At 45.5% G+C, this 24,740-nt stretch overlaps 1 protein-coding gene across 1 annotated transcript in view; it reads right to left on the reverse strand.

The window, feature by feature from the left end:
- LOC123990980 (short transient receptor potential channel 3-like) overlaps window positions 1-24,740 on the reverse strand; it is an 87,751-nt gene that overhangs the window by 44,909 nt on the left and 18,102 nt on the right. The window contains exons 2-8 of the mRNA XM_046292056.1: window positions 17,794-17,953; window positions 12,680-12,848; window positions 12,398-12,530; window positions 2,303-2,603; window positions 1,763-1,948; window positions 1,409-1,573; window positions 1,145-1,316 (exon numbers count right to left, since the gene is read on the reverse strand). Coding sequence (XP_046148012.1) covers window positions 1,145-1,316; window positions 1,409-1,573; window positions 1,763-1,948; window positions 2,303-2,603; window positions 12,398-12,530; window positions 12,680-12,848; window positions 17,794-17,953 — 1,286 coding nt within the window. The remainder of the gene's footprint in view (window positions 1-1,144; window positions 1,317-1,408; window positions 1,574-1,762; window positions 1,949-2,302; window positions 2,604-12,397; window positions 12,531-12,679; window positions 12,849-17,793; window positions 17,954-24,740) is intronic.

Consider the following 24,740-nt stretch of genomic DNA (forward strand, 5'->3'; position numbering starts at 1 on the left):
AAATTAATGATGATTGACTGAGAGAAATTGATGATAAGATTGTGGGGGCTCTTAGATTTCAGTGCGGATTTTGACATTATCGATCATAGTCTGCTGCTGGAAAAATGTGTTGTGGATAAATAAAACTGTCAAATAGAACACAGAGGGTGTTCTTTAATGGAAGCCTCTACAACATAATCCAGGTAGAATCAGGAATTCCCCAGGGCAGCTGTCTAGGCCCCTTACTTTTAAAAATCTTTACTAACTACATGCCAGTGTATCTATGTATGTGGATGACTCAACACCATACACAGTATTCCACAGTACTACGTAGAGCCATGACTACATGGAACTCTATTCCACAGTACTACATAGAGCCATGACTACATGGAACTCTATTCCACAGTACTACATAGAGACATGACTACATGGAACTCTATTCCACAGTACTACATAGAGACATGACTACATGGAACTCTATTCCACAGTACTACATAGAGACATGACTACATGGAACTCTATTCCACAGTACTACATAGAGACATGACTACATGGAACTCTATTCCACAGTACTACATAGAAACATGACTACATGGAACTCTATTCCACAGTACAAAATAGAGCCATGACTACATGGAACTCTATTCCACATCAGGTAACTGATACAGCAGCATCAGAATCAGAAACAGGTCAAAATACACCTTATGGAAAGCGGGGACTGTCTCAGACACATGCATACACACACTGTGAAGAGACCGACACAAAGGTAAACCCATGCATACACACACATGATAACATACGCGCTATACACACGTACACGTGGATTTTGTGTTGTAGATATGTGGGTGTGGAGTATGGGCCTGAGGGCCAACAATGTGTTGTGGATTCTGTAATGAATGTATTGTAATGTTTAAAAAAATGTATAACTGCCTTAATTTGAGCCTTGTTAGTATCTAATGGGGAGCCATAATAAATAGAAATGCAAAACACTATGGCTGCCATATTGGACACATTGCTGTAGTGTAATCCTTACCAGACCTTGGTGTTGGTTGTGATCGGGTCGGGTTATGTGGGGAGAATTAAGGTAAAGGTTAAACAGACCTTGGTGTTGGTTGTGATCGGGTCGGGGTTATGTGGGGAGAATTAAGGTAAAGGTTAAACAGACCTTGTTGTTGGTTCTGTTGCGGTCGTGCGGGGAGATGTGTGGTCATGTTGGGTAGCAGTGTGGTCCCAGCGAAGCGGTCGGCAGCGTTCAAGACCAGCAGACACAGAAAGATGGAGAAAGAGGAAGCGTGGGCCACGAACTTCATGAAGGGACTTCTCATCACCTTCCCTACCTGTGGGAGACAGGTGACCACAAGTAGTTTAACAGCTGTAGGGTGGAGGGGTTAGGCTGTAGTGTGCATAGTAGAGTGTGTAGTGTACCTACCCTACTGCAGGGGGCCACCAGGTAAGCCACAGCTAGTCCAGGTAGTCCAACAGCCACTCCCAGGACCACTAGTAGTTTAACAGCTGTAGTCTGCTGTCTCAGACCTGGTAGGTTCTCATACCAGATAGACAACAACTGCTGTTGACAGTTAGGATGGGCTACAAACTGGAGAGATGAAGGGAGTTAAATTAGACTGATATCCATACGCACATGCAAGTGTGTGTGTGTGTGTGTGTGTGTGTGTGTGTGTGTGTGTGTGTGTGTGTGTGTGTGTGTGTGTGTGTGTGTGTGTGTGTGTGTGTGTGTGTGTGTGTGTGTGTGTGTGTGTGTGTGTGTGTGTGTGTGTGTGCTGACCTTCTTGAGTTCATATTTGATGGCCAGTTTGAGTCGCATGAGTGAGGGTCGGCCAGGTGGATGGTACTTCTCCTCTGAGTCAGTATCTCCACTCAGTATAGCCTCCACCTCCTCAGTGCTGCGACAGAGATCCAACAGACCTACCACATAGTCTTTACACTGCCCAGACAGACGCCGGTAGTCATTCTACAGGGAGGGAGGTGCGGAAGTAGAGTGGGAGATAGTGAGAGTTGGGGTAGGGAGAGTGGGAGAGAGACAGAAAGGGGGAGAGCAAGTTCGTTTATGCAAGTTCTTTCACTTGTCTGTGCATAATTATATGTGTGTGTGTGCATGTACATGTGCATGTGTGTGTGGTATGTACATTTTTACCTTCATAAATGCATGGTTGTGTGTATAGAGCACAGGTGTGTATAGTACCATGTGTGTGTGGTATGTACATTTTTACCTTCATAAATGCATGGTTGTGTGTATAGAGCACAGGTGTGTATAGTACCGTGTGTGTGTGTTAGTTAGAGCCTGTGAGTGCTCCTCTGTGTGCACCTTAAACTCCTTCTCGATGTTGGCCAGGACAGCTAACTCGTTACTGAGCTCCAGGGCGGCTAATACTGGATCCTCATTGGACAGCGAGAGGTAGGCGGGGCTAGCCAGGCCACGGTAAGCGTTAATCCTGGACCGTGAGTGGCTGAAGGAGTCAAATTGCTGCTGGTAGTTGCACGAATCACAGCAACAAAAGTAGTCGTGGGGCGGGTCTATACGAGCTCCTTTACCCAATAGGTTGTGGACAATCTCATATTCATGACAATGAGCAGCAAGAATCACTGGAGTCACATCATGGGAGAAACTATAGAGAGAGACAAAGAGAGAGACAGTATCAATGAATTGGCGAGGGCACTAGAACAGTCTGCAGCACCCGGCCTCACCCTACTAGCATCTGAATTCAAATGACTCCTGATTGCTGATGATGTGGTGCTTCTGTCCCCAACCAAGGAGGGCCTACAGCAGCACGTAGATCTTCTACACATATTCTGCCAGACCTGGGCCCTGACAGTATATCTCAGTAAGACAAAAAAAATGCTGGTCCAGTTGCCAGAACCACAAATACAAATTTAATCTAGACATCTCTACCCTAGAGCACACAAACTATACCTACCTTGGCATAAACATCAGCGTCAGAGATAACATCCACAAAGCTGTGAACGATGTGAGAGACAAGATAAGAAGGGCCTAATATACCATCAAAAGGAACATAAAATTCAACATACCAATTAGGACCTGACTAGAAAATACTTGAATTAGTTATAAAAACCCATGGCTCTTTCCGGTTGTGAGGTTTGGGGTCCGCTCATCAACCAAGAATTCACAAAATGGGACAAACACCAAATTGAGAATTCTGCTGAAATATCCTCCGTGTACAATGTAAAACACCAAATAATGCAGAGCAGAATTAGGCCGATACCTATTAATTGTCAAAATCCATTATATTCTACAACCACTAAAAACAAAGTGATTCATAAAACTTCCATAACAAAGCAATCACCTACAGAGAGATGAACATGGAGAAGAATCCCCTAAGCAAGGTGGTCCTGTGGCTCTGTTAACACAACAGACCCCACAGAGCAACACAATTAGAACCAACAAAATCATTAGAAAACCAAAAGATAATTACTTGACACATTTGAAAGAATTAATTAAAAACACAGAGCTAACTGAAATGCTATTCGGCCCTAAACAGAGTACACAGTGGCACAATATCTGACCATTGTTAGTGACCCAAACTTAAGGAAAGCTTTGACTACAGTTGAAATCAGAAGTTTACATACACCTTAGCCAAATACATTTATAAACTCAGTTTTTCACAATTCCTGATGTTTAATCCCAGTTAGGATCACCACTTTATTTTAAGAATGTGAAATGTCAGAATAATAGTAGAGAGAATTATTTATTTCAGCTTTAACTTCTTTCATCACATTCCCAGTGGGTCAGAAGTTTACATACACTCAATTAGTATTTGGTAGCTTTGCCTTTAAATTGTTTATCTTGGGTCAAACTTTTTGGGTAGCCTTCCACAAGCTTCCCACAATAAGTTAGGTGAATTTTGGACCCTTCCTCCTGACAGAGTTGGTGTAACTGAATCAGGTTTGTAGGCCTCCTTGCTCGCACATGCTTTTTAAGTTCAGCCCACAAAATGTATATAGGGTTGAGGTCAGGGCTTTGTGATGGCCACTCCAATACCTTGACTTTGTTGTACTTATTAAGCCATTTTACCACAACTTTGGAAGTATGCTTGGGGTCATTGGCCATTTGGAAGACCCATTAACAACCAAGCTTTAACTCCATTACTGATGTCTTGAGATGTTGCTTCAATATATCCACATAATTTTCCTACCTCATGTTGCCATCTATTTTGTGAAGTGCACCAGTCCCTCATGCAGCAAAGCACCCCCACAACATGATGCTGCCCCCGTGCTTCACGGTTGGGATGGTGATCTACGGCATGCAAGCCTCCCCCTTTTTCCTCCAAACATAACGATGGTCCGTATGGCCAAACAGTTCTATTTTTGTTTCATCAGACCAGAGGACATTTCTCCAAAATACAATCTTTGTGCCCATGTGGAGTTGCAAACCATATTATGGCATTTTTATGGCGGTTTTGGAGCAGTGACTTCTTCCTTGCTGTGCGGACTTTCAGGTTATGTCGATATAGGACTTGTTTTACTGTGGATATACAGTGAGCGAAACAAGTATTTGATCCCCTGCTGATTTTGTACGTTTGCCCACTGACTAAGAAATGATCAGTCTATAATTTTAATGGTAGGTTTATTTGAACAAATCAAATCAAATCAAATCAAATCAAATTTTATTTGTCACATACACATGGTTAGCAGATGTTAATGCGAGTGTAGCGAAATGCTTGTGCTTCTAGTTCCGACAATGCAGTGATAACCAACAAGTAATCTAACTAACAATTCCAAAACTACTGTCTTATACACAGTGTAAGGGGATAAGGAACATGTACATAAGGATATATGAATGAGTGATGGTACAGAGCAGCATACAGTAGATGGTATCGAGTACAGTATATACATATGAGATGAGTGTGTAGACAAAGTAAACAAAGTGGCATAGTTAAAGTGGCTAGTGATACATGTGTTACATAAGGATGCAGTCGATGTTGTAGAGTACAGTATATACATATGCATATGAGATGAATAATGTAGGGTAAGTAACATTATATAAGGTAGCATTGTTTAAAGTGGCTAGTGATATATTTACATCATTTCCCATCAATTCCCATTATTAAAATGGCTGGAGTTGGGTCAGTGTCAATGACAGTGTGTTGGCAGCAGCCACTCAATGTTAGTGGTGGCTATTTAACAGTCTGATGGCCTTGAGATAGAAGCTGTTTTTCAGTCTCTCGGTCCCAGCTTTGATGCACCTGTACTGACCTCGCCTTCTGGATGATAGCGGGGTGAACAGGCAGTGGTTCGGGTGGTTGATGTCCTTGATGATCTTAATGGCCTTCCTGTAACAACGGGTGGTGTAGGTGTCCTGGAGGGCAGGTAGTTTGCCCCCGGTGATGCGTGGTGCAGTCCTCACTACCCTCTGGAGAGCCTTACGGTTGAGGGCGGAGCAGTTGCCGTACCAGGCGGTGATACAGCCCGCCAGGATGCTCTCGATTGTGCATCTGTAGAAGTTTGTGAGTGCTTTTGGTGACAAGCCGAATTTCTTCAGCCTCCTGAGGTTGAATAGGCGCTGCTGCGCCTTCTTCACGACGCTGTCAGTGTGAGTGGACCAATTCAGTTTGTCTGTGATGTGTATGCCGAGGAACTTAAAACTAGCTACCCTCTCCACTACTGTTCCATCGATGTGGATAGGGGGGTGTTCCCTCTGCTGTTTCCTGAAGTCCACAATCATCTCCTTAGTTTTGTTGACGTTGAGTGTGAGGTTATTTTCCTGACACCACACTCCGAGGGCCCTCACCTCCTCCCTGTAGGCCGTCTCGTCGTTGTTGGTAATCAAGCCTACCACTGTTGTGTCGTCCGCAAACTTGATGATTGAGTTGGAGGCGTGCGTGGCCACGCAGTCGTAGGTGAACAGGGAGTACAGGAGAGGGCTCAGAACGCACCCTTGTGGGGCCCCCGTGTTGAGGATCAGCGGGGAGGAGATGTTGTTGCCTACCCTCACCACCTGGGGGCGGCCCGTCAGGAAGTCCAGTACCCAGTTGCACAGGGCGGGGTCGAGACCCAGGGTCTCGAGCTTGATGACGAGCTTGGAGGGTACTATGGTGTTGAATGCCGAGCTGTAGTCGATGAACAGCATTCTCACATAGGTATTCCTCTTGTCCAGGTGGGTTAGGGCAGTGTGCAGTGTGGTTGAGATTGCATCGTCTGTGGACCTATTTGGGCGGTAAGCAAATTGGAGTGGGTCTAGGGTGTCAGGTAGGGTGGAGGTGATATGGTCCTTGACTAGTCTCTCAAAGCACTTCATGATGACGGAAGTGAGTGCTACGGGGCGGTAGTCGTTTAGCTCAGTTACCTTAGCTTTCTTGGGAACAGGAACAATGGTGGCCCTCTTGAAGCATGTGGGAACAGCAGACTGGTATAGGGATTGATTGAATATGTCCGTAAACACACCGGCCAGCTGGTCTGCGCATGCTCGGAGGGCGCGGCTGGGGATGCCGTCTGGGCCTGCAGCCTTGCGAGGGTTAACACGTTTAAATGTCTTACTCACCTCGGCTGCAGTGAAGGAGAGACTGCATGTTTCCGTTGCAGGCCGTGTCAGTGGCACTGTATTGTCCTCAAAGCGGGCAAAAAGTTATTTAGTCTGCCTGGGAGCAAGACATCCTGGTCCGTGACTGGGCTGGATTTCATCTTGTAGTCCGTGATTGACTGTAGACCCTGCCACATGCCTCTTGTGTCTGAGCCATTGAATTGAGATTCCACTTTGTCTCTGTACTGACGCTTAGCTTGTTTGATAGCCTTACGGAGGGAATAGCTGCACTGTTTGTATTCAGTCATGTTGCCAGACACCTTGCCCTGATTAAAAGCAGTGGTTCGCGCTTTCAGTTTCACGCGAATGCTGCCATCAATCCACGGTTTCTGGTTAGGGAATGTTTTTATCGTTGCTATGGGAACGACATCTTCGACGCACGTTCTAATGAACTCGCACACCGAATCAGCGTATTCGTCAATATTCCCATCTGACGCAATACGAAACATGTCCCAGTCCACGTGATGGAAGCAGTCTTGGAGTGTAGAGTCAGCTTGGTCTGACCAGCGTTGGACAGACCTCAGCGTGGGAGCCTCTTGTTTTAATTTCTGTCTGTAGGCAGGGATCAGCAAAATGGAGTCGTGGTCAGCTTTTCCGAAAGGGGGCGGGGCAGGGCCTTATATGCGTCGCGGAAGTTAGAGTAACAATGATCCAAGGTTTTACCACCCCTGGTTGCGCAATCGATATGCTGATAAAATTTAGGGAGTCTTGTTTTCAGATTGGCTTTGTTAAAATCCCCAGCTACAATGAATGCAGCCTCCGGATAAATGTTTTCCAGTTTGCAAAGAGTTAAATAAAGTTCGTTCAGAGCCATCGATGTGTCTGCTTGGGGGGGATATATACGGCTGTGATTATAATCGAAGAGAATTCTCTTGGAAGATAATGCGGTCTACATTTGATTGTGAGGAATTCTAAATCAGGTGAACAGAAGGATTTGAGTTCCTGTATGTTTCCTTCATCACACCATGTCCCGTTAGTCATGAGGCATACGCCCCCTCCACTCTTCTTACCAGATAGATGTTTGTTTCTGTCGGCGCGATGCGTGGAGAAACCCGTTGGCTGTACCGCCCTGGATAGCGTTTTCCCAGTAAGCCATGTCTCCGTAAAGCAGAGAACGTTGCAGTCTCTGATGTCCCTCTGGAATGCCACCCTTGCTCGGATTTCATCAACCTTGTTGTCGAGAGACTGGACATTGGCAAGAAGAATACTGGGAAGTGGTGCGCGATGTGCCCTTTTTCGGAGTCTGACCAGAACACCGCCGCGTTTCCCTCTTTTTCGGAGTCGTTTCCTTGGGTCGCTGCATGCGATCCATTCCGTTGTCCTGTTTGTAAGGCAGAACACAGGATCCGCGTCGCGGAAAACATATTCTTGGTCGTACTGATGGTGAGTTGACGCTGATCTTATATTCAGTAGTTCTTCTCGACTGTATGTAATGAAACCTAAGATGACCTGGGGTACTAATGTAAGAAATAACACGTAAAAAAACAAAAAACTGCATAGTTTCCTAGGAACGCGAAGCGAGGCGGCCATCTCAGTCGGCGCCGGAAGTCATAGACAGAATAACAACAAAAAAATCCTGAAAAACGCATGTCAAAAATGTTATAAATTGATTTGCAAGGGCCTCCCAGGTGGCGCAATGGTCTAGGGCACTGCATCGCAGCGCTAGATGTGACACCAGAGACTCTGGATTTGTGCCCAGGCTTTGTCGCAGCCGGCCACGACTGGGAGGTCCGTGGGGCGACGCACAATTGGCCTAGCATTTTCCAGGTTAGGGAGGGTTTGCCCGGTAGGGATATCCTTGTCTCATCGCGCACCAGTGACCGCTGTGGCAGGCCAGGCGCAGTGCACGCTAACCAAGGTCGCCAGGTGCACAGTGTTTCCTCCGACACATTGGTGCGGCTGGCTTCCGGGTTGGATGCGCTCTGTGTTAAGAAGCAGTGCGGCTTGGTTGGGTTGTGTTTTGGAGGATGCACTCCCAACCTTCGTCTCTCCTGAGCCCGTACAGGAGTTATAGCAATGAGACAAGATAGGAACTAATAATAATTGTACAGTACGAAATTGGGGAGAAAAAGGGGGTAAAATGTAAAAAATAATAATAAGTAAATAAAATAAAAATTGATTTGCATTTTAATGAGGGAAATAAGTATTTGACCCCTCTGCGAAACATGACTTAGTACTTGGTGGCACAACCCTTGTTGGCAATCACAGAGGTCAGACGTTTCTTGTAGTTGGCCACCAGGTTTGATCTTCTCCAAGTCATTAAGGTTTCGAGGCTGACTTTTGGCAACTCGAACCTTCAGCTCCCTCCACAGATTTTCAATGGGATCAAGGTCTGGAGACTGGCTAGCCCACTCCAGGACCTTAATGCGCTTCTTCTTGAGCCACTCCTTTGTTGCCTTGGCCGTGTGTTTTGGGTCATTGTCATGCTGGAATACCCATCCACTACCCATTTTCAATGCCCTGGCTGAGGGAAGGAGGTTCTCACCCAAGATTTGATGGTACATGGCCCCGTCCATCGTCCCTTTGATGCGGTGAAGTTGTCCATAATGTTTCCACCTCCGTGTTTGACGGTGGGGATGGTATTCTTGGGGTCATAGGCAGCATGAGTTGAGTTGAGTTGATGCCAAAGAGCTCCATTTTGGTCTCATCTGACCACAACACTTTCACCCAGTTGTCCTCTGAATCATTGGCAAACTTCAGACGGGCATGTATATGTGCTTTCTTGAGCAGGGGGACTTTGCGGGCGCTGCAGGATTTCAGTCCTTCACGGCGTAGTGCGTTACCAATTGTTTTCTTGGTGACTATGGTCCCAGCTGCCTTGAGATCATTGACAAGATCATCCCGTGTAGTTCTGGGCTGATTCCTCACCGTTCTCGTGATCATTGCAACTCCACGAGGTGAGATCTTGCATGGAGCCCCAGGCTGAGGGAGATTGACAGTTCTTTTGTGTTTCTTCCATTTGCGAATAATCATATCATCTGTTGTCACCTTGTCACCAAGCTGCTTGGCGATGGTCTTGTAGACCATTCCAGCCTTGTGTAGGTCTACAATCTTGTCCCTGACATCCTTGGAGACCTCTTTGGTCTTGTAGACCATTCCAGCCTTGTGTAGGTCTACAATCGTGTCCCTGACATCCTTGGAGAGCTCTTTGGTCTTGTAGCCCATTCCAGCCTTGTGTAGGTCTACAATCTTGTCCCTGACATACCTGGAGAGCTCTTTGGTCTTGTAGACCATTCCAGCCTTGTGTAGGTCTACAATCTTGTCCCTGACATACCTGGAGAGCTCTTTGGTCTTGGTCATGGTGGAGAGTTTGGAATCTGATTGATTGATTGCTTCTGTGGACAGTTGTCTTTTATACAGGTAACAAACTGAGATTAGGAGCACTCCCTTTAAGAGTGTGCTCCTAATCTCAGCTCGTTACCTGTATAAAAGACACCTGGGAGCCAGAAATCTTTCTGATTGAGAGGGGGTCAAATACCCTCATTAAAATGCAAATCAATTTATAACATTTTTCACATGCGTTTTTCTGAATTTTTGTTGTTGTTATTCTGTCCCTCACTGTTAAAATAAACCTACCATTAAAATTATAGACTGATCATTTCTTTGTCAGTGGGCAAATGTACAAAATCAGCAGGGGATCAAATACTTTTTCCCCTCACTGTAGATGCTTTTATACCTGTTTCCTCCAGCAAGGTCCTTTGCTGTTGTTCTGGGGTTGATTTGCACTTTTCACACCAAAATACGATCATCTCTAGGAGACAGAACGCATCTCCTTCCTGAGCGGTATGATAGCTGAATTGTCCCATGGTGTTTATACTTGCGTACTATTGTTTGTACAGATGAACGTGGTACCTTCAGGCGTTTGGAAATTGCTCCCAAGGATGAACCAGACTTGTGGAGGTCTACAATTTTTTTCTGAGGTCTTGATTTCTATAGATTTTCCCATGATGTCAAGCAAAGAGGCACTGTGTTTAAAGGTAGGCCTTGAAATACATCCACAGGTACACCTCCAATTGACTCAAATGGTCAATTAGCCTATCAGAAGCTTCTAAAGCCAGGACATCATTTTCTAGAGTATTCCAAGCTGTTTAATAAAGGTACAGTCAATTTAGTGTATGTAAACTTCTGACCCACTGGAATTGTGATACAAAGAATTATAAGTGAAACAATCTGTTTGTAAACAATTGTTGGAAAAATGACTTGTCATGCACAAAGTAGATGTCCAAACCGACTTGCCAAAACTATAGTTTGTTAACAAGAAATTTGTGGAGGGGTTGAAAAACTAGTTTTCATGAGTCCAACCTGTGTATGTAAACTTCCGACTTCAACTGTATGCTGAAGAGGGTGGGGCTTAAGCAAAATCCCTGTCTTAACAATCATGAAGCGTGGATTCCGATTGGTCAGACCAGCATTGAATAGTCCTTAGCACGGGTACCTCCTGTTTGAGTTTCTGCCTATAGGAAGGAAGGAGCAAAATGGAGTCGTGGTCAGATTTGCCAAAGGATGGCAGTGGAGGGCCTTACAGGCATCCCGGAAGTTGGAGTAACAGTTGTCGAGTGTTTTGGCAGCGCGAGTCTATGTGTTGATAGAACTTCGGCATCTTTTTTCTCAAATTTGCTTTGATAAAATCCCCAGCTACAATAAATGCAGCCTCAGGATATGTAGTTTCCTGTTTGCATAAAGTTCAGTGGAGTTCTTTGTGGGCCGTCGTGGTATCAGCTTGAGGGGGGATATACACGGCCGTGGCTATAACCGATGAGAAATCTCTTGGGAGATAATACAACATTTGATTGTGAGGTATTTTAGATCGGGTGAATGAAAACATACAGGAACTCAAGTCCTATCACAATTACACCATGACCCGTTAATCATGAAACATGCACCTGCCCTTCTTCTCACCAGAGATATTTATTCCTTTCTGCGCAAAGAACTGTGAATCCAGCTGGCTGACCGATTCTAACAGTTATTCAGAGAGAGCCTTATCTCCATGAAGCAGAGTATGTCACAATCCCTGATGTCTCTCTGGATCTTTCCAGACTCGGGCTCTGAGCTCGTCAACTTTGTTATCCAGAGACTGAACATTAGCGAGTAATATACTTGGAGGTGGTGGGTGGTGTTTTCGCCTCCTAAATCAGACTAGAACCCCACTCCTTTGCCTGCGTTGTTTTGGGTCAGCTTCTGGAATCCTTTCAATTGCCCTAGTGGTTGCAAACAATGGATCTGCTTCAGAAAAGTCATCCCTGCTCTTGATGCTGGTAGTTCTGGTAGTGCTGGTGAGTTACCAGCGCTCTGATATCCAATAGTTCTCCCTGGCTGTATGTAATAACACAAAAATATTCTGGGCTAATAACGTAAGATATAATACATTGTCGAGTTTATGTCTAGGTAATCCTGTTTAATGCAGTTTTTTTAATGTATCATGTAGTAAAACTGCAAGTGTTGGTCTCTACTTTCTGGAGGACCAACAGGTCAATATTAGGAAAGTTTTCTTAATGTTTTGTACACTCAGTGTTAGCTGCTAGAATTTTTTATTTTATTTTTTATTTAACTAGGTAAGTTTGTTAAGATCAAATTCTTATTTACAATGATGGCCTAGGAACGGTGTGTGAACTGCCTTGTTCAGGGGCAGATTGATAGATTTTTACCTTGTCAGCTCGGGGATCGAGCTAGCAACCTTTAGGTTACTGGCCCACCGCTAGACCTAGAATCCCTTGGGTCACGTCACGGGAGAAACTAGAGAGAGAGAGACATACACGTACATAGACACACACACAAAAACACACAGACAGACAAGCATCACACACACACACACGCACGCACACACGCACGCACGCACGCACGCACGCACACACGCCCCCCTCTCACCGTGTTCCATCCTCATCATAAGCGTAGAAGTCATCCAACATGTCCACCTGGGCAGGGCTTGCTGTCAGGCGCTGCGCGTCACTGAACGAACGGTGGCCTAGCAACACCTCCGTTATACGCACATAACCTTTACCTAGGATACACACAGAGAGTAATGGAGTAAGTGTATCTCTCTCTCTCTCTCTCTCTCTGTCTCTCTCTCTCTCTCTCTCTCTCTCTCTCTCTCTCTCTCTCTCTCTCTCTCTCTCTCTCTCTCTCTCTATCAATCAATCAATCACTCACTGATGGCCAGTAGCAGAGCGTCTCCCACCCTGGATAGCTCCACTCTCCCAAGCAGCAGCTCAGTCACCTCTAGATGCTCATTGGCCACTGCCAGCTGCAATGCATTCTGGCCCATGTAGTCTACTGCGTTCACGTTGAGACTGGGCATGTGTAGGACCATGCGTCGCACCTCGTGGGAGAAGTAAATGCTGGTTAAAAAACAGCGATATAACGCACTGTGGTGAATTTAAGCCTGGTCCTAATGTCTGAAACAGATACACAACGCACTGTGGTGACATTAAACTAAAGTCCCCTGTATAATTTGGCCTTATAAAGAGTTTTATGGTAAAGGTCTATAATATCATGTCAAGGTCAATGTCCGAGCACCCATGGAAAATCTATTTGGCAAAATAAAAAATTCCCCATACAAATCTGTCAGTTTAAACGAGAGATATCGCTTGTTTTGCATTGGAATGCGTCTCAATCCACTGCATCTGCCGATGTAACACTTCCGCATCTGCAGTGAAACGTGATAGAGTTACAGCTGTGTTTGTGAGACCATGAGACATCCCGAAAATCAGTCTTCTCACAAAATCGTCTGTAGCTTCCGAACTGCCTTCAAACTATTATGACCTGTCATGACGTGACTATCAAACTATTATGACCTGTCATGACGTGACTATCAAACTATTATGACCTGTCATGACGTGACTATCAAACTATTATGACCTGTCATGACGTGACTATCAAACTATTATGACCTGTCATGATGTGATTAAATTAATCATATAACAATCAACCCATTAGTATCTTGGGGCACCATGGAAAAAGGTTGTTTAACTTCTTGCGGCGAGCCATCCCGGATCCGGGATCGTGAATACAGCCTCAAGCTCATTACCATAACGCAATGTTAACTATTCATGAAAATCGCAAATTAAATGAAATCAATATGCTAGCTCTCAAGCTTAGCCTTTTGTTAACAACACTGTCATCTCAGATTTTCAAAAATATGCTTCTCAACCATAGCAAAACTAGCATTTGTGTAACAGTATTGATAGCTATTGATAGCTAGCATTAGCATTTAGCGTTAGCATTCAGCAGGCAACATTTTCACAAAAACCAGAAAACCATTCAAATAAAATAATTTACCTTTGAAGAACTTCGGATGTTTTCAATGAGGAGACTCTCAGTTAGATAGCAAATGTTCAGTTTTTCCTGAAAGATTATTTGTGCAGGAGAAATCTGTCCGTTTTCTGCATCATGTTTGGCTACCAAAAAAACCCGAAAATTCATTCGTCAAAACGGCAAACTTTTTTCCAAATTAACTCCATAATATCGACTGAAACATGGTAAACGTTGTTTAGAATCAATCCTCAACGTGTTTTCACATATCTCTTCGATGATATATCGTTCGTAGAAGTGTGCTTTCCCCTCTGAATCCCATGGCAAAATGCCTGCAGCTGAAGTTTACGCACCAATTTAGACAAAGGACACCGGGCGGACCCCTGGCAAATGTAGTCTCTTATGGCCAATCTTCCAATGATATGCCTACAAATACGTCACAATGCTGCAGACACCTTGGGCGAACGGCAGAGAGCTTATGCTCGTTCATGGCACATTCACAGCCATAGAAGGAGACGATGGAAAACAGAGCCTCAAGAATTCTGCTCATTTCCTGTTTGAGGTTTCATCTTGGTTTCGCCTGTAGCATGAGTTCTGTGGCACTCACAGATAATATATTTGCAGTTTTGAAAACGTCAGTGTTTTCTTTCCAAAGCTGCCAATTATATGCATAGTCGAGCATCTTTTCGTGACAAAATATTGCTCTTAAAACGGGCACGTTTTTTATCCAATAATGACATAGCGCCCCCATAGGTTGAAGAGGTTAGGGAGTTACCGTTTCCCGAATTAACTCACTGGAGTGAACCAAGGGCTACAGTGGGGCAAAAAAGTATTGTCAGCCACCAATTGTTCAAGTTCTCCCACTTAAAAAGATGAGAGAAGCCTGTAGTTTTTTTTTTAATTTTCATCATAGGTACACTTCAACTATGACAGACAAATTTTGATGAAAAAAAATCCAGAAAATCACATTGTAGGATTTTTTATGAATTTATTTGTAAATTATGGTGGAAAAAAGTATTTGGTCAATAACAAAAGTTTATCTCAATACTTTGTTATATACCCTTTTTTGGCAATGACAGAGGTCAAACGTTTTCTGTACGTCAATCAGTCAACCAATTTCTAAAGTCGGTTGACATCTAGTGGAAGCCATAGAAACTGCAACCAGATACCTCAGATATCTAGATTCCCATGGAAAACCAATTGAAAACACAGTCACTTCAAAAAAGAAAATTCCTGGACAGTTTGTCCTCTGGGTTTCGCCTGCCAAATAAGTTATGTAAAACTCACAGTCATAATTTTAACAGTTGTATAAACTTTAGAGTGTTTTCTATCAAAATCGACCAATTACGGTCATATCCTAGCTTCTGGGTCTGAGTAGCAGGCAGCTTACTTTGGGCACGCTTTTCATCTGGACGTGAAAATAGTGCCCCCTAGTCCGAAGAGGTTTTAAAACATGTTGGCATTACAGACTCAGACAGAGAGAGGTTGAAAATGTCAGTGAAGACACTTGCCACTTTGTCAACGCGTGTTCGCAGTAACACATCCTGGTAATCCATCTGGCCCTGCGGCCTTGTGAATGTTGACCTGTTTAAAGGTCTTACTCACATCGACTGCAGAGAGTGTGATCACCCAGTCTTTCCCGAAACAGCTGATGCTCTCATGCATGTTTCAGCGAAGGTTTACCTTCGAACAGGACAACGACCCTAAGCACACAGCCAAACCTACACAGGAGTGGCTTTGGGACACGTCTCTAAATGTCCTTTAGTGGCCCAGCCAGAGATTGGACTTGAACCCGATCGAACATCTCCGGAGAGACTTGAAAATAGCTGTGCAGGGACGCTCCCCATCCGACCTGACAGAGTTTGAGAGGATCTGCAGAGAGGAATGGGAGAAACTCCCCAAATACAGGTGTGCCAAGCTTGTAGCGCCACACCCAAGAAGACTCAAGGCTTTAATCACTGTCACAGGTGCTTCAACAAAGTACTGAGTAAAAGGTTTGAATATCTCTTTTTTATTTTGAATAGATTAGCTACATTTTCTAAAAACCTGTTTTTGCTTACGGGGTATTGTGTGTAGATTGATGAGGGAAAAACACAATTTAATACATTTTATAATAAGTAACGTAGCAAAATGTAGAAAAAGTCAAGAGGACTGAATACCTTCCGATTAACTGTATATGACCCCTCTGTGGAAATGTGAGACTCTACTGTACATTTTGGTGTTTTGCTCGAGAATGCCCACAGGACTCACAAGACTCATCTGAATGTTCCCCGTGCCAGTTGAAAAAATGTAATGTTTCCTGATCTTTCTTATCTGTATCTGTTGTTGTATCTGACTGTATCTGCTGTTCCATGTGGTCAATCTGTTATTCAATGAGTTTGTATGGGCTAATAGCAGTAAGGACTACCTGTTGTTCCATGTGGTCAATCTGTTATTCAATGAGTTTGTATGGGCTATTAGCAGTAAGGACTACCTGTTGTTCCATGTGGTCAATCTGTTATTCAATGAGTTTGTATGGGCTAATAGCAGTAAGGACTACCTGTTGTTCCATGTAGTCAATCTGTTATTCAATGAGTTTGTATGGGCTAATAGCAGTAAGGACTACCTGTTGTTCCATGTAGTCAATCTGTTATTCAATGAGTTTGTATGGGCTAATAGCAGTAAGGACTACCTGTTGTTCCATGTAGTCAATCTGTTATTCAATGAGTTTGTATGGGCTAATAGCAGTAAGGACTACCTGTTGTTCAATGTAGTCAATCTGTTATTCAATGAGTTTGTATGGGCTAATAGCAGTAAGGACTACCTGTTGTTCCATGTGGTCAATCTGTTATTCAATGAGTTTGTATGGGCTAATAGCAGTAAGGACTACCTGTTGTTCCATGTAGTCAATCTGTTATTCAATGAGTTTGTATGGGCTAATAGCAGTAAGGACTACCTGTTGTTCCATGTGGTCAATCTGTTATTCAATGAGTTTGTATGGGCTAATAGCAGTAAGGACTACCTGTTGTTCCATGTGGTCAATCTGTTATTCAATGAGTTTGTATGGGCTAATAGCAGTAAGGACTACCTGTTGTTCCATGTAGTCAATCTGTTATTCAATGAGTTTGTATGGGCTAATAGCAGTAAGGACTACCTGTTGTTCCATGTAGTCAATCTGTTATTCAATGAGTTTGTATGGGCTAATAGCAGTAAGGACTACCTGTTGTTCAATGTAGTCAATCTGTTATTCAATGAGTTTGTATGGGCTAATAGCAGTAAGGACTACCTGTTGTTCCATGTGGTCAATCTGTTATTCAATGAGTTTGTATGGGCTAATAGCAGTAAGGACTACCTGTTGTTCCATGTAGTCAATCTGTTATTCAATGAGTTTGTATGGGCTAATAGCAGTAAGGACTACCTGTTGTTCCATGTGGTCAATCTGTTATTCAATGAGTTTGTATGGGCTAATAGCAGTAAGGACTACCTGTTGTTCCATGTGGTCAATCTGTTATTCAATGAGTTTGTATGGGCTAATAGCAGTAAGGACTACCTGTTGTTCCATGTAGTCAATCTGTTATTCAATGAGTTTGTATGGGCTAATAGCAGTAAGGACTACCTGTTGTTCCATGTGGTCAATCTGTTATTCAATGAGTTTGTATGGGCTAATAGCAGTAAGGACTACCTGTTGTTCCATGTGGTCAATCTGTTATTCAATGAGTTTGTATGGGTTAATTTGGGATACTCTAAGGAGTCTTCTTAATCAAAATGATCCTTGGTATGACCTTCTTAAAACAATTCCATATAGCTTAGTAGAACTCCTCCCCAGCTTAGACAGGGCTTATAAGTTAACTGACAGGGGTGTAACATTGTCATGGTAACAGTTCCTTATTGTTGATCCTTATTCTTGAACTGCATTGTTGAGTAGATTTAGCAAGTAAACATTTTACTGTACCCTTTACACCTGTATTTTGTGCACATGACCAATAAACGTGTATTTTATTTGACAGGTCTGTAATGTTGTCATGGTAACTGACCTCTGGGATATTGCCATACTCCGCCGCCTCCAGGAAGCGCTGTTCTGCATCCGAGAGGCTGATGGGCGGATCCGAGAACATGTAGGCGGGGCCTCGCAGGGCCTGTCGTCGCTTAGCAACCGCCTGACGTGCCAGGAGCTGTCGCTCTGCACTGCTGCGACTGACAATTGAAACACGAATATACAAATGTAAATACACACATACACACACACACATATACAAACTGAAACCCCTACCTACATGTACAAATTACCTCGATTAACCTGTACCCCTGCACATTGACTCAGTGCCGGTACCCCCTTTATATAGTCTCCACACTGACTCGGTGCCGGTACCCCCTGTATATAGTCACCACACCAGGGCTGGAAAAACCTTGGATCACTGCTATTCTAACTTCCGCGACGCATATAAGGCCCTGCCCCGCCCTCCTTTCGGAAAAGCTGACCACGACTCCATTTTGTTGATCCCTGCCTACAGACAGAAACTAAAACAAGAAGCTCCCGCGCTGAGGTCTGTTCAACGCTGGTCTGACAAATCTGATTCCACACTCCAAGACTGCTTCCATCACGTGCACTGGGATATGTTTCGTATTGCGTCAGACAACAACATTGACGAATACGCTGATTCGGTGAGCGAGTTCATTAGAACGTGCGTTGAAGATGTCATTCCCATAGCAATGATTAAAACATTCCCAAACCAGAAACCGTGGATTGATGGCAACATTCGCGTGAAACTGAAAGCCCGAATCACTGCTTTTAATCAGGGCAAGGTGACCGGAAACATGACCGAATACAAACAGTGTAACTATTCCCTCCGCAAGGCAATCAAACAAGCTAAGCGTGAGTATAGAGACAAAGTAGAATCTCAATTCAACAGCAGACACAAGAGGTATGTGGCAGGGTCTACAGTCTATCACGGATTACAAAATGAAAACCAGCCCAGTCACGGACCAGGATGTCTTGCTCCCAGGCAGACTAAATAACTTTTTTTGCCCGCTTTGAGGACAATACAGTGCCACTGACACGGCCCGCAACTAAAACATGCGGACTCTCCTTCACTGCAGCCGACATGAGGAAAACGCAAGGCTGCAGGCCCAGACGGCATCCCCAGCCGCGCCCTCAGAGCATGCGCAGACCAGCTGGCCGGTGTGTTTACGGACATATTCAATCAATCCCTATCCCACTCTGCTGTTCCCACATGCTTCAAGAGGGCCACCATTGTTCCTGTTCCCAAGAAAGCTAAGGTAACTGAGCTAAACGACTACCGCCCCGTAGCACTCACTTCCGTCATCATGAAGTGCTTTGAGAGACTAGTCAAGGACCATATCACCTCCACCCTACCTGACACCCTAGACCCACTCCAATTTGCTTACCACCCAAATAGGTCCACAGACGATGCAATCTCAACCACACTGCACACTGCCCTAACCCATCTGGACAAGAGGAATACCTATGTGAGAATGAATGCTGTTCATCGACTACAGCTCGGCATTTAACACCATAGTGCCCTCCAAGCTCGTCATCAAGCTCGAGACCCTGGGTCTCGACCCTGCCCTGTGCCACTGGGTACTGGACTTCCTGACGGGCCGCCCCCAGGTGGTGAGGGTAGGCAACAACATTTCCACCCCGCTGATCCTCAACACTGGGGCCCCACAAGGGTGCGTTCTGAGCCCTCTCCTGTACTCCCTGTTCACCCACGACTGCGTGGCCACGCACGCCTCCAACTCAATCATTAAGTTTGCGGACGACACAACAGTGGTAGGCTTGATTACCAACAACGACGAGACGCCCTACAGGGAGGAGGTGAGGGCCCTCGGAGTGTGGTGTCAGGAAAATAACCTCACACTCAACGTCAACAAAACTAAGGAGATGATTGTGGACTTCAGGAAACAGCAGAGGGAACACCCCCCTATCCACATCGATGGAACAGTAGTGGAAAGGGTAGTAAGTTTTCAGTTCCTCGGCGTACACATCACAGACAAACTGATTTGGTCCACCCACACAGACAGCATCGTGAAGAAGGCACCGCAGCGCCTCTTCAACCTCAGGAGGCTGAAGAAATTCGGCTTGTCACCAAAAGCACTCACAAACTTCTACAGATGCACAATCGAGAGCATCCTGTCGGGCTGTATCACAGCCTGGTAGGGCAACTGCTTCGCCCACAACCGTAAGGCTCTCCAGAGGGTAGTGAGGTCTGCACAACGCATCACCGGGGGCAAACTACCTGCCCTCCAGGACACCTACACCACCCGATGTCACAGGAAGGCCATAATGATCATCAAGGACAACAACCACCCGAGCCACTGCCTGTTCACCCCGCTATCATCCAGAAGGCGAGGTCAGTACAGGTGCATCAAAGCTGGGACCGAGAGACTGAAAAACAGCTTCTATCTCAAGGCCATCAGACTGTTAAACAGCCACCACTAACATTGAGTGGCTGCTGCCAACACACTGACTCAACTCCAGCCACTTTAATAATGGGAATTGATGGGAAATTATGTAAAATATATCACTAGCCACTTTAAACAATGCTACCTAATATAATGTTTACATACCCTACATTATTCATCTCATATGTATATGTATATACTGTACTCTATATCATCTACTGCATCTTTATGTAATACATGTATCACTAGCCACTTTAACTATGCCACTTTGTTTACATACTCATCTCATATGTATATACTGCACTCAATACCATCTACTGGTATGCCGCTCTGTACCATCACTCACTCATATATCTTTATGTACATATTCTTTATCCCCTTACACTTGTGTCTATAAGGTAGTAGTTTTGGAATTGTTAGCTAGATTACTTGTTGGTTATTACTGCATTGTCGGAACTAGAAGCACAAGCATTTCGCTACACTCGCATTAACATCTGCTAACCATGTGTATGTGACAAATAAAATTTGATTTGATTTGACACTGACTCGGTGCCGGTACCCCCTGTATATAGCCTCCACATTGACTCTGTACCGGTAATGTCATGTTTTGTCATTGATTATCATGTCTTGTCCCTGTGCTTCCCCTTCTATTCGTTTCCCTCTGCTGGTCTTATTAGGTTCTTTCCCTCTTTCTATCCCTCTCTCTCCCCCTCCCTCTCTCACTCTCTCGCTCTCTCTTCTCTCTATCGTTCCGTTCCTGCTCCCAGCTGTTCCTATTCCCCTAATCAATCATTTAGTCTTCCCACACCTGTTCCTGATCCTTTTCCCTGATTAGAGTCCCTATTTCTCTCCTTGTTTTCCGTTCCTGCCCTGTCGGATCCTTGTCTATTATTCACCGTGCTGTGTCTATGTATTGCCCTGTCGTGTCGTGTTTCCCTCAGATGCTGCGTGGTGAGCAGGTGTCTGAGTCTGCTACGTTCAAGTGCCTTCCCGAGGCAACCTGCAGTTCTTGATCAAGTCTCCAGTCTGTTCTCGTCATTACGAGTAGTATTATGCCTTTTGTTTGTAAAGTAACTTTACTGGATTAAAAACTCTGTTTTCGCCAAGTCGCTTTTGGGTCCTCATTCACCTGCATAACAGAAGGATCCGACCAAGGAATGGACCCAGCGACTACAGATGCTCGTAACACTGCCGTGGAGATCCAAGGAGCCATGCTCGGCAGACACGAGCAGGAATTGTCTGCTGCTCGCCATGCCGTGGAGAACCTGGCCGCTCAGGTTTCCGACCTCTCTGGACAGTTCCAGAGTCTTCGTCTCGTGCCACCTGTTACTTCCTGGCCTGCCGAGCCTCCGGAACCTAGGGTTAATAACCCACCTTGCTACTCCGGGCAGCCCACGGAGTGCCGCTCCTTTCTCACCCAGTGTGATATTGTGTTCTCTCTCCAACCCAACACATACTCTAGCGAGAGAGCTCGGGTTGCTTACGTCATTTCACTCCTTACTGGCCGGGCTCGAGAGTGGGGCACAGCTATCTGGGAGGCAAGGGCTGATTGTTCTAACAATTACCAGAACTTTAAAGAGGAGATGATTCGGGTTTTTGACCGTTCAGTTTTTGGTAGGGAGGCTTCTAGGGCCCTGGCTTCCCTATGCCAAGGTGATCGATCCATAACGGATTACTCTATAGAGTTTCGCACTCTTGCTGCCTCTAGTGACTGGAACGAGCCGGCGCTGCTCGCTCGTTTTCTGGAGGGACTCCACGCAGTGGTCAAAGATGAGATTCTCTCCCGGGAGGTTCCTTCCAGTGTGGATTCTTTGATTGCTCTCGCCATCCGCATAGAACGACGGGTAGATCTTCGTCACCAAGCTCGTGGAAGAGAGCTCGCGTCAACGGTGTTTCCCTGCTCCGCATCGCAACCATCTCCCTCCTCTGGCTCAGAGACTGAGCCCATGCAGCTGGGAGGTATTCGCATCTCGACCAAGGAGAGGGAACGGAGGATCACCAACCGCCTGTGCCTCTATTGCGGATTTGATGGACATTTTGTCAATTCATGTCCAGTAAAAGGCCAGAGCTCATCAGTAAGCGGAGGGCTACTGGTGAGCGCTACTACTCAGGTCTCTTCATCTAGATCCTGTACTACTATGTCGGTCCATCTACGCTGGACCGGTTCGGGTGCTACATGCAGTGCCTTGATTGACTCTGGGGCTGAGGGTTGTTTCATGGACGAAGCATGGGCTCGGAAACATGACATTCCTTTCAGACAGTTAGACAAGCCTACGCCCATGTTTGCCTTAGATGGTAGTCATCTTCCCAGTATCAGATTTGAGACACTACCTTTAACTCTCACAGTATCTGGTAACCACAGTGAGACTATTTCTTTTTTGATTTTTCGTTCACCTTTTACACCTGTTGTTTTGGGTCATCCCTGGCTAGTATGTCATAATCCTTCTATTAATTGGTCTAGTAATTCTATCCTATCCTGGAACGTTTCTTGTCATGTGAAGTGTTTAATGTCTGCCATCCCTCCCATTTCTTCTGTCCCCACTTCTCAGGAGGAACCTGGCGATTTGACAGGAGTGCCGGAGGAATATCATGATCTGCGCACGGTCTTCAGTCGGTCCCGAGCCAACTCCCTTCCTCCTCACCGGTCGTATGATTGTAGTATTGATCTCCTTCCGGGGACCACTCCTCCTCGGGGTAGACTATACTCTCTGTCGGCTCCCGAACGTAAGGCTCTCGAGGATTATTTATCTGTGTCTCTTGACGCCGGTACCATAGTGCCTTCTTCCTCTCCGGCCGGGGCGGGGTTCTTTTTGTTAAGAAGAAGGACGGTACTCTGCGCCCCTGCGTGGATTATCGAGGGCTGAATGACATAACGGTTAAGAATCGTTATCCGCTTCCCCTTATGTCATCAGCCTTCGAGATTCTGCAGGGAGCCAGGTGCTTTACTAAGTTGGACCTTCGTAACGCTTACCATCTCGTGCGCATCAGAGAGGGGGACGAGTGGAAAACGGCGTTTAACACTCCGTTAGGGCATTTTGAGTACCGGGTTCTGCCGTTTGGTCTCGCCAATGCGCCAGCTGTTTTTCAGGCATTAGTTAATGATGTTCTGAGAGACATGCTGAACATCTTTGTTTTTGTCTATCTTGACGATATCCTGATTTTTTCACCGTCACTCGAGATTCATGTTCAGCACGTTCGACGTGTTCTACAGCGCCTTTTAGAGAATTGTCTCTACGTAAAGGCTGAGAAGTGCTCTTTTCATGTCTCCTCCGTTACTTTTCTCGGTTCCGTTATTTCCGCTGAAGGCATTCAGATGGATTCCGCTAAGGTCCAAGCTGTCAGTGATTGGCCCGTTCCAAGGTCACGTGTCGAGTTGCAGCGCTTTTTAGGTTTCGCTAATTTCTATCGGCGTTTCATTCGTAATTTCGGTCAAGTTGCTGCCCCTCTCACAGCTCTTACTTCTGTCAAGACGTGTTTTAAGTGGTCCGGTTCCGCCCAGGGAGCTTTTGATCTTCTAAAAGAACGTTTTACGTCCGCTCCTATCCTCGTTACTCCTGACGTCACTAGACAATTCATTGTCGAGGTTGACGCTTCAGAGGTAGGCGTGGGAGCCATTCTATCCCAGCGCTTCCAGTCTGACGATAAGGTTCATCCTTGCGCTTATTTTTCTCATCGCCTGTCGCCATCTGAGCGCAACTATGATGTGGGTAACCGTGAACTGCTCGCCATCCGCTTAGCCCTAGGCGAATGGCGACAGTGGTTGGAGGGGGCGACCGTTCCTTTGTCGTTTGGACAGACCATAAGAACCTTGAGTACATCCGTTCTGCCAAACGACTTAATGCCCGTCAAGCTCGTTGGGCGTTGTTTTTCGCTCGTTTCGAGTTTGTGATTTCTTACCGTCCGGGTAGCAAAAACACCAAGCCTGATGCCTTATCCCGTCTGTTTAGTTCTTCTGTGGCTTCTACTGATCCCGAGGGGATTCTTCCTTATGGGCGTGTTGTCGGGTTGACAGTCTGGGGAATTGAAAGACAGGTTAAGCAAGCACTCACGCATACTGCGTCGCCGCGCGCTTGTCCTAGTAACCTCCTTTTCGTTCCTGTTTCCACTCGTCTGGCTGTTCTTCAGTGGGCTCACTCTGCCAAGTTAGCTGGTCATCCCGGTGTTCGAGGCACTCTTGCGTCTATTCGCCAGCGCTTTTGGTGGCCGACTCAGGAGCGTGACACGCGCCGTTTCGTGGCTGCTTGTTCGGACTGCGCGCAGACTAAGTCGGGTAACTCTCCTCCTGCCGGTCGTCTCAGACCGCTCCCATTCCTTCTCGACCATGGTCTCACATCGCCCTAGACTTCATTACCGGTCTGCCTTTGTCTGCGGGAAGACTGTGATTCTTACGGTTGTCGATAGGTTCTCTAAGGCGGCACATTTCATTCCCCTCGCTAAACTTCCTTCCGCTAAGGAGACGGCACAAATCATTATCGAGAATGTGTTCAGAATTCATGGCCTCCCGTTAGACGCCGTTTCAGACAGAGGCCCGCAATTCACGTCACAGTTTTGGAGGGAG

This window comes from Oncorhynchus gorbuscha, linkage group LG02 (assembly GCF_021184085.1).
Source record: "Oncorhynchus gorbuscha isolate QuinsamMale2020 ecotype Even-year linkage group LG02, OgorEven_v1.0, whole genome shotgun sequence".
Lineage (NCBI taxonomy): Eukaryota > Metazoa > Chordata > Actinopteri > Salmoniformes > Salmonidae > Oncorhynchus > Oncorhynchus gorbuscha.